Below are 16,271 nucleotides of genomic sequence, written 5' to 3'. Positions count from 1 at the left end.
AGGTTCGAGTTGCCAAACGTCAGCCTCAAAACCTTAATGACTTGGAGAAGATCTGCAAAGAGGAGTGGGACAATATCCCTCCTGAGATGTATGCAAACTTTGTGGCCAACTACAAGAAACGTCTGACCTCTGTGATTGCCAACAAGGGTTTTGCCACCAAGTACTAAGTCATGTTTTGCAGAGGGGTCAAATACTTATTTCCCTCATTAACCTGTTAGGGCTAGGGGGCAGTATTGACACGGCTGGATAAAAAACATACCGATTTAATCTGGTTACCACTCCTACCCAGTAACTAGAATATGCATATACTTATTACATATGGATAGAAAACACCCTAAAGTTTCTAAAACTGTTTGAATGGTGTCTGTGAGTATAACAGAACTCAAATGGCAGGTCAAAACCTGAGAGATTCCTTTACAGGAAGTGGCCTGTCTGACCATTTCTTGAACTTCTTTTCCATCTCTATCTTTTACTAAGGATCTCTGCTCTAACGTGACACTTCCTACGTCGTCCATAGGCGCTCAGAGCCCGGGAAAAACCTGAATGTCGTCATCCCAGCCCCAGGCTGAAACACTTGATCGCCTTTCTCAAGTGGCCGATCAAGGGACTCTGGGCTTAGGCGCGTGACCCGACCGCCCCTGCCTTTGTGATTTTTTCCTCTGTTTGCCGAAAAGGAGATTCCCTGTCGGAATATTATCGCTTTTCTATGAGAAAAATGGCGTAAAAATTGATTTTAAACAGCGGTTGACATGCTTCGAAGTACGGTAATGGAATATTTAGAATTTTTTTGTCACGAATTGCGCCATGCGCGCGACCCTTCTTTACCATTTCGGATAGTGTCTGGAACGCACGAACAAAACGCCGCTATTCGGATATAACGATGGATTATTTTGGACCAAACCAACATTTGTTATTGAAGTAGCAGTCCTGGGAGTGCATTCTGACGAAGACAACAAAAGGTAATCAAACTTTTATAATAGTAAATATGATTATGGTGAGTGCTAAACTTGCCGGGTGTCTAAATAGCTAGCCCGTGATGCCTGGGCTATGTACTTAGAATATTGCAAAATGTGCTTTCACCAAAAAGCTATTTTAAAATCGGACATATCGAGTGCATAGAGGAGGTCTGTATCTATAATTCTTAAAATAATTGTTATGCTTTTTGTGAACGTTTATCGTGAGTAATTTAGTAAAATGTTAGCGAATTCCCCGGAAGTTTGCGGGGGGGTATGCTAGTTCTGAACGTCACATGCTAATGTAAAAAGCTGTTTTTTGATATAAATATGAACTTGATTGAACAAAACATGCATGTATTGTATAACATAATGTCCTAGGGTTGTCATCTGATGAAGATCATCAAAGGTTAGTGCTGCATTTAGCTGTGGTTTGGGTTTATGTGACATTATATGCTAGCTTGAAAAATGGGTGTCTGATTATTTCTGGCTGGGTACTCTGCTGACATAATCTAATGTTTTGCTTTCGTTGTAAAGCCTTTTTGAAATCGGACAGTGTGGTTAGATAAAGGAGAGTCTTGTCTTTAAAATGGTGTAAAATAGTTATATGTTTGAGAAATTGAAGTAATAGCATTTTTAAGGTATTTGAATATCTCGCCACGGGATTAGACTGGCTGTTGCGTAGGTGGGATGATTTGGTGCCACCTACCCTAGAGAGGTTAAAATGCAAATCAATTTATAACATTTTTGACATGCGTTTTTCATGATTTGTTTGTTGTATTTCTGTCTCTCACTGTTGAAATAAACCTACCATTAAAATTATAGACTGATCATTTCTTTGTTAGTGGGCAAACGTACAAAATCGGTAGGGGATCAAATACTTTTTTCCCTCACTGTAGGTGTCTGGTTGGACTGTAAACTCTCCTTCCAGACTCGCATTAAACATCTCCAATCCAAAATTAAATCTAGAATCGGCATCCGATTTCGCAACAAAGCATCCTTCATTCATGCTGCCAAACATACCCTTGTAAAACTGACCATCCTACCGATCCTCGACTTCGGTGACGTCATTTACAAAATAGCCTCCAACACTCTACTCAGCAAATTGGATGTAATCTCTCACAGTGCCATCCGTTTTGTCACCAGAGCCCCATATACTACCCACCACTGCGACCTGTATGCTCTCGTTGGCTGGGCCTCACTTCATCCTGTCTGTGTTGGCGCCACCCCTTGGGTTTGCCGTGGCGGAGATCTTTGTGGGCTATACTCGGCCATGTCCCGGGATGGTATGTTGGTGGTTGGAGATATCCCTCCAGTGGTGTGGGGGCTGTGCTTTGGCAAAGTGGGTGGGGTTATATCCTACCTGTTTGGCCCTGTCCGGGGGTTTCTTCGGATGGGGCCACAGTGTCTCCTGACCCCTCTTGTCTCAGCCTCCAGTATTTATGCTGCAGTAGTTTATGTGTCGGGGGGCTAGGGACAGTCTGTCACATCTGGGGTATTTCTTTTGTCTTTTCCGGTGTCCTGTGTGAATTTAAATATGCTCTCTCTAATTCTCTCTTTCTTTCTTTCTTTCTTTCTTTCTTTCTTTCTTTCTTTCTTTCTTTCTTTCTTTCTTTCTTTCTTTCTTTCTTTCTTTCTTTCTTTCTTTCTTTCTTTCTTTCTTTCTTTCTTTCTTTCTTTCTTTCTCTCTCTCGGAGGACCTGAGCCCTAGGACCATGCCTCAGGACTACCTGGCTTGATGACTCCTTGCTGTCCCCAGTTCACCTGGCCGTGCTGCTGCTCCAGTTCCAACTGTTCTGCCTGCAGCTATGGAACCCTGACCTGTTCACCGGACGTGCTACCTGTCCCAGACCTGCTGTCCCAGACCTGCTGGAACCCTGACCTGTTCACCGGACGTGCTACCTGTCTCAGACCTGCTGTTTTCAACTCTCTAGAGACAGCAGGAGCGATAGAGATACTCTCAAAGATCGGCTATGAAAAAGCCAACTGACACTTACTCTTGTGTTACACTTACTCTTGTGTTGTTGCACCCTCGACAACTACTATGATTATTATTATTTGACCATGCTGGTCATTTATGAACATTTGAACATCTTGGTGTTATAATCTTCACCCGGCACAGCCAGAAGAGGACTGGCCACCCCTCATAGCCTGGTTCCTCTCTAGGTTTCTTCCTATGTTTTGGCCTTTCTAGGGAGTTTTTCCTAGCCACCGTGCTTCTACACCTGCATTGCTTGCTGTTTGTGGTTTTAGGCTGGGTTTCTGTACAGCACTTTGAGATATCAGCTGATGTAAGAAGGGCTATATAAATACATTTGATTTGATGATTTGATATTCGTCGCCAAACCCACTGGCTTGTCACGTCCTGACCAGCAGAGAGGGTAATTGTATTATAATTTGGTCAGGACGTGGCAGAAGGGTATTTGTTTTGTATGGTTGGGGTTGTGTGTATTATTAAAGGGGTGTTTGGTTTATGTAGTCTGGGGTTTGAGTGCCCTGTCCAGAGTGTCCGGAAACAGTGCCCCGTCCAGAGTATCCGGAAACAGTGCCCCGTCCAGAGTATCTGACAACAGTGCCCCGTCCAGAGTATTCGGCAACAGTGCCCCGTCCAGAGTATCCAACAACAGTACCCCGTCATGAGTATCCGGTGAGAGTGTTAAGCCCGGAACGGAGTGAGACGGCCAACAGTTCAGAACCAAGGGAGACGGCCCACTGTGCAGAACCGAGTGAGACGGCCCACAGTTCGGAACCAGTGAAGACGGCCCACTGTGCAGAACCGAGTGAGTCTGCCTGCGGTCCAGAACCGAGTGAGTCTGCATGCAGTCCGGAACCGAGTGAGTCTGTCAACGGTCCGGAACTGAGTGAGTCTGCCTGCGATCCGGAACCGAGTGAGTCTGCCTACGATCCGGAACCGAGTGAGTCTGACTATAACTTTGAACTATGTGAGTCTGCCTATGGTCCGGAGCCAAGAGAGTCTGCCTACAGTCTGGAGGGCAGTAGGCCAGAACCTGAGCCACCTCCAGTATAGGTGGGTTGGGGAGGGGGGTGTAGCACAGGTGCCGTCGTTGACGGCAGCCACCCTCCCTTCCCTCCCTTTAGTTTAGGGAATTATTTTGTTTGTTTTGGGGTATGTTCTTTTTTTGTGTGAGGTGCATCCGGGTCCTGCACCTTTGGGGGGTACTGTCACGTCCTGACCAGCAGAGGGAGTAATTATATTATAATTTGGTCAGGACGTGGCAGAAGGGTATTTGTTTTGTATGGTTGGGGTTGTGTGTATTATTAAAGGGGTGTTTGGTTTATGTAGTCTGGGGTTTGAGTGCATGTTCTAGTGTTGGTTTTCTAGTATGTCTATTTTTGTGTCGTTTGTGTGGCACCCGATCAGGAACAGCTGTACGTCGTTGTTCCTGATTGGGAGTCATATATTAGATGCTTGTTTTCACCTGGGGATTTTGTGGTCAGTTGTCTTTTGCACTGCTAGTTATGTCATAGCCTGCAAAACTGTCTCCTGTCGTGTTTTCTGCATTTCTTGTTTTTCCGTGTTCAACGTATTTAACTTCTCTAGGGCCGGCGGGACGAAATCGTCCCACCTACGTAACAGCCAGTGGAATCCTGTGGATGCGTTATTCAAATACCTTAGAAATGCTATTACTTCAATTTCTCAAACATATGACTATTTTACACCATTTTAAAGACAAGACTCTCGTTAATCTAACCACATTGTCCGATTTCAAAAAGGCTTTACAACGAAAGCAAAACATTAGATTATGTCAGCAGAGTACCCAGCCAGAAATAATCAGACACCCATTTTTCAAGCTAGCATATAATGTCACAAAAACCCAGAAGACAGCTAAATGCAGCACTAACCTTTGATGATCTTCATCAGATGACACACCTAGGACATTATGTTATACAATACATGCATGTTTTGTTCAATCAAGTTCATATTTATATTAAAAAACAGCTTTTTACATTAGCATGTGACGTTCAGAACTAGCATACATAGTAAACTTGCGGTGAATTTACTAAATTACTCACGAAAAACGTTCACAAAAAGCGTAACAATTATTTTAAGAATTATAGATACAGAACTCCTCTATGCACTCGAGGTGTCCGATTTTAAAATAGCTTTTTGGTGAAAGCATATTTTGCAATATTCTAAGTAGATAGCCCGGCATCACAGGGCTAGCTATTTAGACACCCAGCAAGTTTAGCACTCACCAAAGTCAGATTTACTATAAGAAAAACGTTATTACCTTTGGTGTTCTTCGTCAGAATGCACTCCCAGGACTTCTACTTCAATAACAAATGTTGGTTTGGTCCCAAATAATCCATTGTTATATCCAAATAGCGGCGTTTTGTTCGTGCGTTCAAGACACTATCCGAAAGAGTAAAGAAGGGTGACGAGCATGGCGCATTTCGTGACAAAAAAATTCTAAATATTCCATTACCGTACTTCGAAGCATGTCAACCGCTGTTTAAAATCAATTTTTATGCCATTTTTCTCGTAAAAAAAGCGATAATATTCCGACCGGGTATCTGCATTTAGGTAAACAGACGAAAGAAAATAAAGCATGGGGTCGACTCGGGCACGCGCCTAAGCCCATTGTCCTCTGATCGGCCACTTGCCAAAAGCGATAATGTGTTTCAGCCAGAGGCTGCCTCGATATCATTCAGCTTTTTCCCGGGCTCTGAGAGCCTATGGGAGCCGTAGGAAGTGTCACGTTACAGCAAAGATCCTCAGTCTTCAATAAAAAGAGCCAAGATGAACAACAACTTGTCAGACAGGGGTGTTTGGTTTATACACCCTCCACATCATCCACACCCTATACACCCTCCACATCCTCTACACCAGGGCTGCCAAACCCTCTTCCTGAAGATCTACTGTCCTGTAGGTTTTCAGTCCAACCCTAATTTAGCAGATCTGATTCAGCTAGTTAAGGTCTTGTTGAGCAGCTAATTAGTAGAATCAGGTGTATTAAGTTAGGGTTGGACTGAAAACCCACAGGACGGTAATCTCCAGGACGAGGGTTGGACTGTAAACCCACAGGACGGTAGATCTCCAGGACGAGAGTTGGACTGTAAACCCACAGGACGGTAGATCTCCAGGAAGAGGGTTGGACTGAAAACCCACAGGACGGTAGATCTCCAGGAAGAGGGTTGGACTGTAAACCCACGGAAGATCTCCAGGAAGAGGGTTGGGCAGCCCTGCTCTACACCTGGTCAGATATGGTGTCTATGTATTCTACTTTACCTGAACCAAAGCAGTCACAAAGTGAGGTCACTTTCTCAGACTAATATATTATAGCGACTGTACTAGCTAAGACTTTTCTGCTGTTGGGTGCAGAACTGGAACACGTCAGATTCATTTCAGGGAAATGCTTCCTGTCAATACTAGTTTCTCTCTGAACCCTGCACATGTGGAAAAGTTCATGGCTCACTGTGTGATATTTTGTGGATCTTCATTGGCTTGTTCATTCCCTTCACATTCCATGATACAATATCAATTGTATCTGTGGATCTATCATGTAAAATAAAAGGTTTGATTGATTGTATGCTTTTAGTCTCCACAAACTGCATGTTTTTTTAGGTGTTGTCATTATTGTTGATAGCATAGCACACATTCAAAATTATGTACAGATTTATATTGTAGGTTACACACCTCAACACCAGGCACTGTGCATTGCAACATGTTGTGTGTTAAAGTACTGTACCATCTCACTGGTTATTCCTCTGTTGACATATGTACACTTTATTCTCTAGTGGTTTGATCTCTCAACCCTGAGTTCTAAATTACCTCATGTTCTCCTGATCCAATTGCAGCCCAGCTCTCTCTTGATTGGTCTCCGGAAAGTCAGAAATGTATTCTGATTGGCTGTTAGTTCAGAAGGCAGAAAAACTCCACAATAACATTGTTGTTTTGTCAGAAAAAGGACATGATACAACAGGCTACAATTATACTGTGGTGAGATAAGAACTACTATGACATCATGTACTCAGGGCAAACACATAGAACATTTATTGCTGTGCCGTTAGGCTTACCTTTGATGCCATAGTCATTGACTTAGAGGTTTGTCTCGTCATTTATGAGAACATCTTTGAAGCTAAAACAGCCCTTCAAGGTCACGTTATGGTTCCTGTCAACCCACACGCTCATGTTTTACACCTTGAGGTTGCAGTCGCCCCTAACCACAGATCTGGGATCAGATTACTCAACCCTTTATTCTAACCTTAAACATTAAGGGGATGAACTAATATCTGACCCTGTATCAGTGGTTAGGGGCAACTTCTACCTATTCCCACCACCATTAACCAAGACGGTCCAGGTGTGGTCTATAATAATAAAGTGGCATCTCCTGAAGTTATAGTAACAGACAACCCATAGCAATAATCACTCACTGATATCCCACATGTTACAAACATGTTAAAGACAATCACCAGTGATTCAATTAAATGACAATGAAGTTCATTAAACAGGTCAAACCGAACTTTGCTCATCACCTCAATGAACCCCCCCCCCCCCAAAAAAAACCCCACTAGGGATACAAGAGTGTATTCTAGGTCAGGCTAAGATGGCCACTTCATCTCAGATTTACTGAGTGGCATACCAAAAGGTTGGGAAAAGATGCAATGTTTATTCATCGTTACAGTGACAGCTTGATATCAAAACTAGGGTTTGCTACTACAGATGTGTGTTAGAGAGAGAGATAGAGGGGGTGAGTGAATTACGCATCTTTTAAACAAGGAGAAGCATCCTATTGCAATCCCATAACCATGCTAAGGAACATTGATGTGTCAATAATTAGATGTGTCATCATGTATTGGTATGACACTCAAATTAAAGCTTTCAAAAAGATCAACAATGTTTTTTCGTCTTGGTGTTAGCATAGGAGGCTAAGCTAAGCGACAATGTTCCCTGTTCGTCCCGGGAATGTCTGTGATTGGGAAATGTTCTCCTGTGCTGCGAAATTATGGCCCTTCCCTCCTTTGGTCTTCATTTGGGATTCCAAAATCCAAAATTCCAGGAGGAACCAAAATTCCCAAAGTTACGTGTGCCTAAGGGAACTTTTTTTTCAGCGCACAGAGCTTATTTACATTTTTTTGCTTGGTTGTTCTCTCCACACACTTTTAATAATAAAAAGTATATATTTTTAACCCCACATTATAAAACTGAAAGCCACTCGCAGACAAATGGTTTTCGACAATAAGTTATACGAGAAATCGTACGGGTAAGGTATAGGTTAAGGACAAAGTCATGACAACACTGTCACGCTCCTATTCTGTATTCTAAAAAAATATTGGAATAGAAACCACTTTATAATTATCATCCCAACATTGACATCTTGATACACTTCGGTATATATATTAAAACTCTTGAGTAAAATGCAATAATTCCATCATGCAGGCAAACTGCCTCCATCTTCTAGGAGGTTCTATTGGTCTGGAATTCATATCTCTGATATATTCTTCCTTTCTTATTCTCGCAAAGTGACAAAGAGAAAGAAGTGACAGGTTTGAATTTCACACACATTCCATTGTGAAGCAACTGTATGCAGGTGTGAGTTTTTCATCTCCCAGAGTGAATGGTGCTCGTCTCGTCTCCTCAGTTTGTTTGTCTCAGGAGAGCCAGTGTCTTTGACAGAGAGGCTCTCCTACTGTGAGTGGATTTTGCAGGCTGTCCTGTCTCTCTCATTCACTCCCTGTCCTTCTCTCTGAGTGAGTGACTTCGGGATAAAAGAGCCTATTTCACAAACTGCTGCATGCAGGGATGTGATCTTAGTATGGTCTCTATCTCTCTGTCTCTCTTTTTCCTGTTGTACTATGACTTAGACACACGCACACACACACACACACACACACACACACACACACACACACACACACACACACACACACACACACACACACACACACACACACACACACACACACACACACACACACACACACACACACTCCTTCCTGAAAAGTACAGATGGAGGGAAGGGGTTAGGTGATGGTGATGATAAGTTAACGCATGCTTTTGCTACCTAAGTCTCAGCTCTTCCACTATAACAACTCCTTCTCAGGTGAACTCTACACTACCTCTGTTCAATCTAGACCTCCTCACCCCTCCTCCACTCCACACACAAGGACCTGTAGCCTCCGTCTGCTACAACAGATCTGTCTTCAGCCCTCCAGGAGAAACTTCCTCCTCCTACACTGTGACGTACATTCAGGTTCATCCTACACCGCAACATACATACAGCCTCCTCCTACACCATGATGTACAGCCACACTGAAAAATAAATAAATCTGTTGGCTTGATCAGCTCAGTTTTGTTAGATATTCTATTTTTGCATTTTAAACTTCTGTGAAGCCGTAGAAAAAATTAAAACAAACAGGAAAACAGGAATGACGATAAGACAAAATGTTCTCGTTAGATCTCTGTCTCAGCTTGTCTCTGTCTACGTCTTCTATGTATATCTCCCTGATATGATGATGCAGCCCTCCTGGTCTGTCTCCTACTCTGGGGGTCCTTCTCCTCCAGAGGGGTACGAGTCCATCCCAGCCCCCCCCACCACCACAGGGGTCACACCTGTAATCCCCTTTAACCTTCCACCGTTTGACCTCTAACCCTCCACACCTGAACCACTGCCACAGGGTAGCACAAAATGGGACAGGGGGGGTCATAAACATAAATATATAGAGAGAAGGAGGGGTTTGGTTATAGGAATTCACGGGATTACATCACACGTTGTCAAAAACGTCAAACTTCTCTCTGCCTGAGGGGGACGGAGAGGAACAGTAATGGGTTGATGAATCCTAATAGGAGCGGTAGTAGACAACAAGGGATTCTGGCTTCATCTGTTTTTACTACAGGACCCTACTGTTGTTTGGCTTGAGCTTTTCCCCTTGAGGCCTGGCGCCTCTCCCAACTGTCCCTCCTCTCCTCTGCCTCCCCCACTCTCTCCCCAAGGGTTGGCCAGGAAGCCCTGGTGGTCCAACTCCAACCCTAGGATCTGTCTCCCCTCCCCCCTCCTCGCCCCCTGGTTCAAGCTCCCCGTGCTGTTGCATTTCTTCACCCCCGGGGGGGCCAGGGAGGCGGGCGAGAGCAACGATGTGAGCGACAGGCTGCTTAGCGTCTCCGACATGTGTTCGCTGTTGCCCGCCTGGCTGGAGCCACACCCCCCGATGGACGAACTGATCCCGATGCCCAGGTCCTCCAGGTCACATGGAACGGGGTCCATGGAGTCCTCCCGGTTGTAGCCGGGGCTGATGCTACCCCTGCCGCTGCTCTGGCTCCGCTGGTGGCCCCGAGTGGCCTGGAGGGTGAGGGCAGGGCCTGACGAGGGGCTGGGCCGTGGTCTCAAAGTCTGGCCTGCTGGGCAGCTGGTGGGATCCTCAGGGAGCGGGGGGCAGAGCAGGGGGAGAGGGGGGAGGGGGGACACCAGGTCTTGAGGGGGCGAAACACTGAAGCTGAGTCCTTCCTCCAGGGTGGTCTGGAGGCTGCCATCGGAGCTCCCCGTGGCCAGAGATGAGTCACTATGGGACGGGTACTGAGGACAGAGAGAGAGGGGCAGGGTGGAGATGTGGAGTGAGATATTGTAATATATAACATTAGAGTCAATGTTTGACTGACTACACTGTAGGATGTGCAATGTGTACTGTACAGTCTGTTGGTTGCTCTGGTGGCAGTGTATGGGGTACAACACAAAAGGGTCATAACAGCACCAAACAGTGTGGCGGACACTCATTAAAGATAACAAGGGGGTGGACACATACATTTGCCAATCAGGGGGAAGCCTGAGGTTTGTGTACATTTCTCGATCTAACATTAGACCCTACAGGAATTACACTATGCAGTGGGTTGGTATCTGTTACATACAGTACATACAGTAGGCCAGGTCTTACCTGTGTGCAGAGCACCCGGCTGTGGGCTCCTGGGGAGCGCAGGGAGGACCAGGAGGCCGGGGAGGTGAGTCTGAGGCCCCGCGAGGTGCGCCCTACTCTGGCCCTAGGGGGCGCCGGCAGGGCCGCTGCTGCCACAGGGTGGAAGAACTCCGCTGGCAGACGGATAAGAGCGGGAGAACCAGAGGCACTGGCCGCTCCTACTCTTCCTCCTCCTCCTCTTCCTCCCTCATCTGATCCTTCTCCTGCCTTAGTGCTACTGCAGGAGGTGCCACCTGGAGACAGAGAGAAAGGCTGTAAGGCAAATATACTATTCCATCTAGATCCCGAGTGAAACACCACATAAATACAATCCATTTAGCCTGTAGGGATAAACAGTCATTACTGATATTGATGATTAGACTAACAAAGACCAGCCAAATAATGCACATCATTCCAGGGAGAGCAACAATGCCACTGTACTGTACTGTGATGTCTGATTCACTCTATTCATGGATTGCACGTTGCATTACAATACTGTTCTGAAGATTCTATTTAGGCCCTGGTTCCGACTGAATGTTTTACGTAACACTTTGTCAATTGGCGCTAATGAAGATTAATTAAGATTTAGTCTAAAGTGCATTATAGTGGTTTGGAAACAAGATGGCATTTCAAAAGGAAGCAACTAATTAGTGGGAAAACCTATTGTCATCATTGTGATGTTGCCAGATTGACTTAAGATGCAGTATAACTTTAGATAATTAGCTAAAATTGCAGGGACAGGACCGGATTTTAGCTAGCTAACGTCGCTAGCTAATGGCAACATTGCCATCTCTCTAAAGTACACTTTACGACATGATAATGATGGCAAAGATGTTTCCTACTAATTATTTGCCTTCTGTAGCAACGTCATAGTATTTCCAGGCCACTATAGTGTAATTTAGATTAAACAGTCATTAGGCCCCTTTCAGAATGACTGGGCATCACTCAACTTTCGGGCACCACTATGGCGGAGAGCGGCTTGAGAACGTTCATAACAATGTCATGATGCAACTGAGCGATGGAGGTGCAACCCATGAATACACTCTTTGAATTTTTTTTACTGCTATCTAGAACCAAAAGGGTTCTTTTGGCTGTCCCCAAAGGAGAACCGTTTGAAGAACCCTTTTTGTTTCCAGGTAGTAGATATTTGGTTCCAGGTAGAACCCTATTGGATTCAATGTAGAACACTTTCCCCACAGTGTTCTACATGGAACCCATATGAGTTCTACCTGGAACCAAAAAGGGTTCTACCTGGAACCAAAGAGGGTTATCCTATTGGGACAGCCGAAGACCCATTTTGGAACCCTTTTTTCTAAGAGTGTAGGACCAACCTGGACTGTGATGGACTGTGAAGTACAGCTCAGCTTATCTCAGCTCAGTTCAAATCAAAAACATGTTTATTGGTTGCGTACACCGATTTAGAGATGTTATTGCAGGTTTGGCTCAATAATGTGAAAATATAAGATATACTTTACAGCGAATTGCAAAAGTATTCATCCCCCTTGGCATTTTTCCTAATTTGTTGCATTACAACCTGTAATTTAAATAGATTTTATTTGGATTTCATGTAATGGACATACACAAAATAGTCAAAATTGGTGAAATTAAAAACATTTTAACCGGAAAAGTGGTGCGTGCATATGTCTTCACCCCTTTCGCTATGAAACCCTTAAATAACATCTGGTGCAACCAATTACCTTCAGAAGTCATATAATTAGTTAAATAAAGTCCACCTGTGTGCAATCTAAGTGTCACATGATCTGTCACATGATCTCAGTATATATACACATGCTCTGAAAGGCCCTAGAGTCTGCAACACCACTAAGCAAGGGGCACCACCAAGAAAGCGGCACCATGAAGACCAAGGAGCTTTCCAAACAGATCAGGGACAAAGTTGTAGAAGTACAGATCAGGGTTGGGTTATAACAAAATATCAGAAACTTGAACATTCCACGGAGCACCATTAAACCCAATATTAAAAAATGGAAAGAATATGGCACCACAACAAACCTGCCAAGAGAGGGCCGACCACCAAAACTCACAGACCAGGCAAAGAGCGAATTAATCAGAGAGGCAACAAAGAGACCAAAGATAACTCTGAAGGAGCTGCAAAGCTCCACAGTGGAGATTGGAGTACCTGTCCATAGGACCACTTTAAGCTGTACACTCCACAGAGCTGGGCTTTATGGAAGAGTGGCCAGAAAAAAGCCATTGCTTAAAGAAGAAATAAGCAAACACGTTTGGTGTTCACCAAAAGGCATGTGGGAGGCTTCCCAAACATATGGAAGAAGGTACTCTGGTCAGATGAGACCAAAATTGAGCTTTTTGGCCATCAAGAAAAACGCTATGTCTGGCGCAAACCCAACACCTCTCATCACCCCGAGAACACAAGTCAAGCTGAACCTCGGCAAGACGGAGCTGCTCTTCCTCCCAGGGAAGGACTGCCCGTTCCATGATCTCGCCATCACGGTTGACAACTCCCTTGTGTCCTCCTCCCAGAGTGCTAAGAACCTTGGCGTGATCCTGGACAACACCCTGTCGTTCTCCACTAACATCAAGGCGGTGACCCGATCCTGTAGGTTCATGCTCTACAACATTCGCAGAGTACGACCCTGCCTCACACAGGAAGCGGCGCAGGTCCTAATCCAGGCACTTGTCATCTCCCGTCTGGATTACTGCAACTCGCTGTTGGCTGGGCTCCCTGCCTGTGCCATTAAACCCCTACAACTCATCCAGAACGCCGCAGCCCGTCTGGTGTTCAACCTTCCCAAGTTCTCTCACGTCACCCCGCTCCTCCGCTCTCTCCACTGGCTTCCAGTTGAAGCTCGCATCCGCTACAAGACCATGGGGATTGCCTACGGAGCTGTGAAGGGAACGGCACCTCCATACCTTCAGGCTATGATCAGGCCCTACACCCAAACAAGGGCACTGCGTTCATCCACCTCTGGCCTGCTGGCCCCCCTACCTCTGAGGAAGCACAGTTCCCGCTCAGCCCAGTCAAAACTGTTCGCTGCTCTGGCACCCCAATGGTGGAACAAGCTCCCTCATGACGCCAGGACAGCGGAGTCAATCACCACCTTCCGGAGACACCTGAAACCCCACCTCTTTAAGGAATACCTAGGATAGGATAAAGTAATCCTTCTAACCCCCCCCCCCCCCCCCCCTTAAAAGATTTAGATGCACTATTGTAAAGTGGTTGTTCCACTGGATATCATAAGGTGAATGCACCAATTTGTAAGTCGCTCTGGATAAGAGCGTCTGCTAAATGACTTAAATGTAATGTAATGTAATGTAATGTAACACCATCCCCACAGTGAAGCATGGTGGTGGCAGTATCATGCTGTGGGGATGTTTTTCATCGGCAGGGACTGGGAAACTGGTCAGAATTGAGGGAATGATGGATGGCGCTAAATACAGGGATATTCTTGAGGGTAACCTGTTTCAGTCTTCCAGAGATTTCAGACTGGGACGGAGGTTCACCTTCCAGCAGGACAATGACCCTAAGCATACTGATAAAGCAACACTTGAGTGGTTTAAGGGGAAACATTTAAATGTCTTGGAATGGCCTAGTCAAAGCCCAGACCTCAATCCAATTGAGAATCTGTGGTATGACTTAAAAATTGCTGTACACCAGCGGAACCGATCCAACTTGAAGGAGCTGGAGCAGTATTGCTTTGAAGAATGGGCAAAAATCCCAGTGGCTAGATGTGTCAAGCTTATAGAGACATACCCCAAGAGACTTGCAGCTGTAATTGCTGCAAAAGGTGACTCTACAGAGTATTGACTTTGGGGGGTGAATAGTTATGCATGCTCAAGTTTAGAGTTTTTTTTGTCTTATTTCTTATTTGTTTCACAATAAAGCATATTTTGCATCTTCAAAGTGGTAGGCATGTTGTGTAAATCAAATGATACAAACGCACCAAAAATCAATTTTAATTCCAGGTTGTAAGGCAACAAAATAGGAATAATTCCAAGGGGGGTGAATTCTTTTGCAAGCCATTGAATTAGTCCATATATATATATAGAATATATATAGAAATGTTGCTTTGTTTCCCAACCCCTCCGATATACACACACATATACAGCAATACACATTAGGCTGGAAAGGCTGGAGCAGAGGGTATGACTGGACTCACCAGGGCTGTGGTGGGATGGGGTCTTGTGTCTCTGATGGACCCCCACCTCCACCAGGAGTGGAGCCCCCTCCTCGGCTACTGAACTGTGGGCCCTGCAGCGCCTCGACCCCCCTGTCTGGGCCTGGGTCAAGGAGTCCCCTCCTCCGCCAGCCTCCTCTGAGCCCTGGGAGTCACTGCCCTTCTCCTCCTTGGGGGAGAAAACACACATGTTGACACACACTGTACCTGTTTATGTTGTCTGTTATTATAATTAAATGTGGAGTGGGGCATGATAGGGTGCAGTACTGCACTTCATTATTACTGAAGGGAGCACCGGCTAGCGTCCAAGTTCCTAGCCTGCTAGCATACACACTTAGGCTCTGAGGCTATGGTTAGCATACTGACACAAGACTCCAGTCTCCCTGGGAAAAGAAGGAATCTCTTTTATCTAAAGAGATTCTTTACCTGTAATGAACTTCCTGGTTCAGATAAAAGTTGAATAAAATAAACGCTAAAAGCGATTCCCTAGGACCTTCATCTGGATATTACTATCAGCTATGAGCACTTCTGATTCAAATCACCTGTAGATGACTGATTATGGCCCATAGCAACCCTGGTAGCCATGTGTGCTATCTGGGCACAGCCGGAAGGTCTCGGTCTCTCAATTCAATTATGTTCAATTTAAGGGCTTTATTGCCATGAGAAACATATGTTAACATTGCCAAAGCAAGTTAACTAGATAATAAACAAAAGTGAAATAAACAATAAAAATTAACAGTAAACATTACACTCACAAAAGTTCTAAAAGAATAAAGACATTACAAATGTCACATTATGTGCAAATAGTTAAAGTACAAAAGGGAAAATAAATAAACATAAATATGGGTTGTATTTACAATGGTCTTTGTTCTGCACTGGTTGCTCTTTTCTTGTAGCAACAGGTCCCAAATCTTGCTGCTGTGATGGCACATTGTGGTATTTCACCCAATAGACATAGGAGTTTATGAAAATTGGGTTTGTTTTTTAATTCTTTGTGGATCTGTGTAATCTGAGGGAAATATGTGTCTCTAATATGGTTATACATTTGGCGTGAGGTTAGGAAGTGCAGCTCAGTTTCCACCTCATTTTGTGGGCAGTGTGCAAATAGCCTGTCTTCTCTTGAGAGCCAGGTCTGCCTTTCGCAGCCTTTCTCAATAGCAAGGCTATGCTCACTGAGTCTGTACATAGTGTCATGACGTTGGCCTCTTTGGGTACAGGAAGGACAGTTGACCCCCTCCCCTTTGTACCATTCCCC

At 44.9% G+C, this 16,271-nt stretch overlaps 1 protein-coding gene across 1 annotated transcript in view; it reads right to left on the bottom strand.

The window, feature by feature from the left end:
* Positions 1–6,943: 6,943 nt before the first annotated feature.
* Positions 6,944–16,271, bottom strand: part of LOC106606743 (voltage-dependent T-type calcium channel subunit alpha-1I-like) — a 143,023-nt gene continuing 133,695 nt past the window's right edge. Inside the window, exons 33-35 of the mRNA XM_045715479.2 lie at positions 14,999–15,185; positions 10,845–11,116; positions 6,944–10,489 (exon numbers count right to left, since the gene is read on the bottom strand). Of these exons, the coding sequence (XP_045571435.2) occupies positions 9,794–10,489; positions 10,845–11,116; positions 14,999–15,185 (1,155 nt within the window). The 3' untranslated portion in view covers positions 6,944–9,793. The remainder of the gene's footprint in view (positions 10,490–10,844; positions 11,117–14,998; positions 15,186–16,271) is intronic.

This window comes from Salmo salar, chromosome 03, assembly GCF_965601325.2.
Source record: "Salmo salar chromosome 03, fSalSal1, whole genome shotgun sequence".
In the NCBI taxonomy this organism is placed as follows: Eukaryota; Metazoa; Chordata; class Actinopteri; order Salmoniformes; family Salmonidae; genus Salmo; species Salmo salar.
The sequence above is the reverse complement of the archived record's forward strand: the minus strand, read 5'-3'. Positions and strand labels throughout refer to the sequence as shown.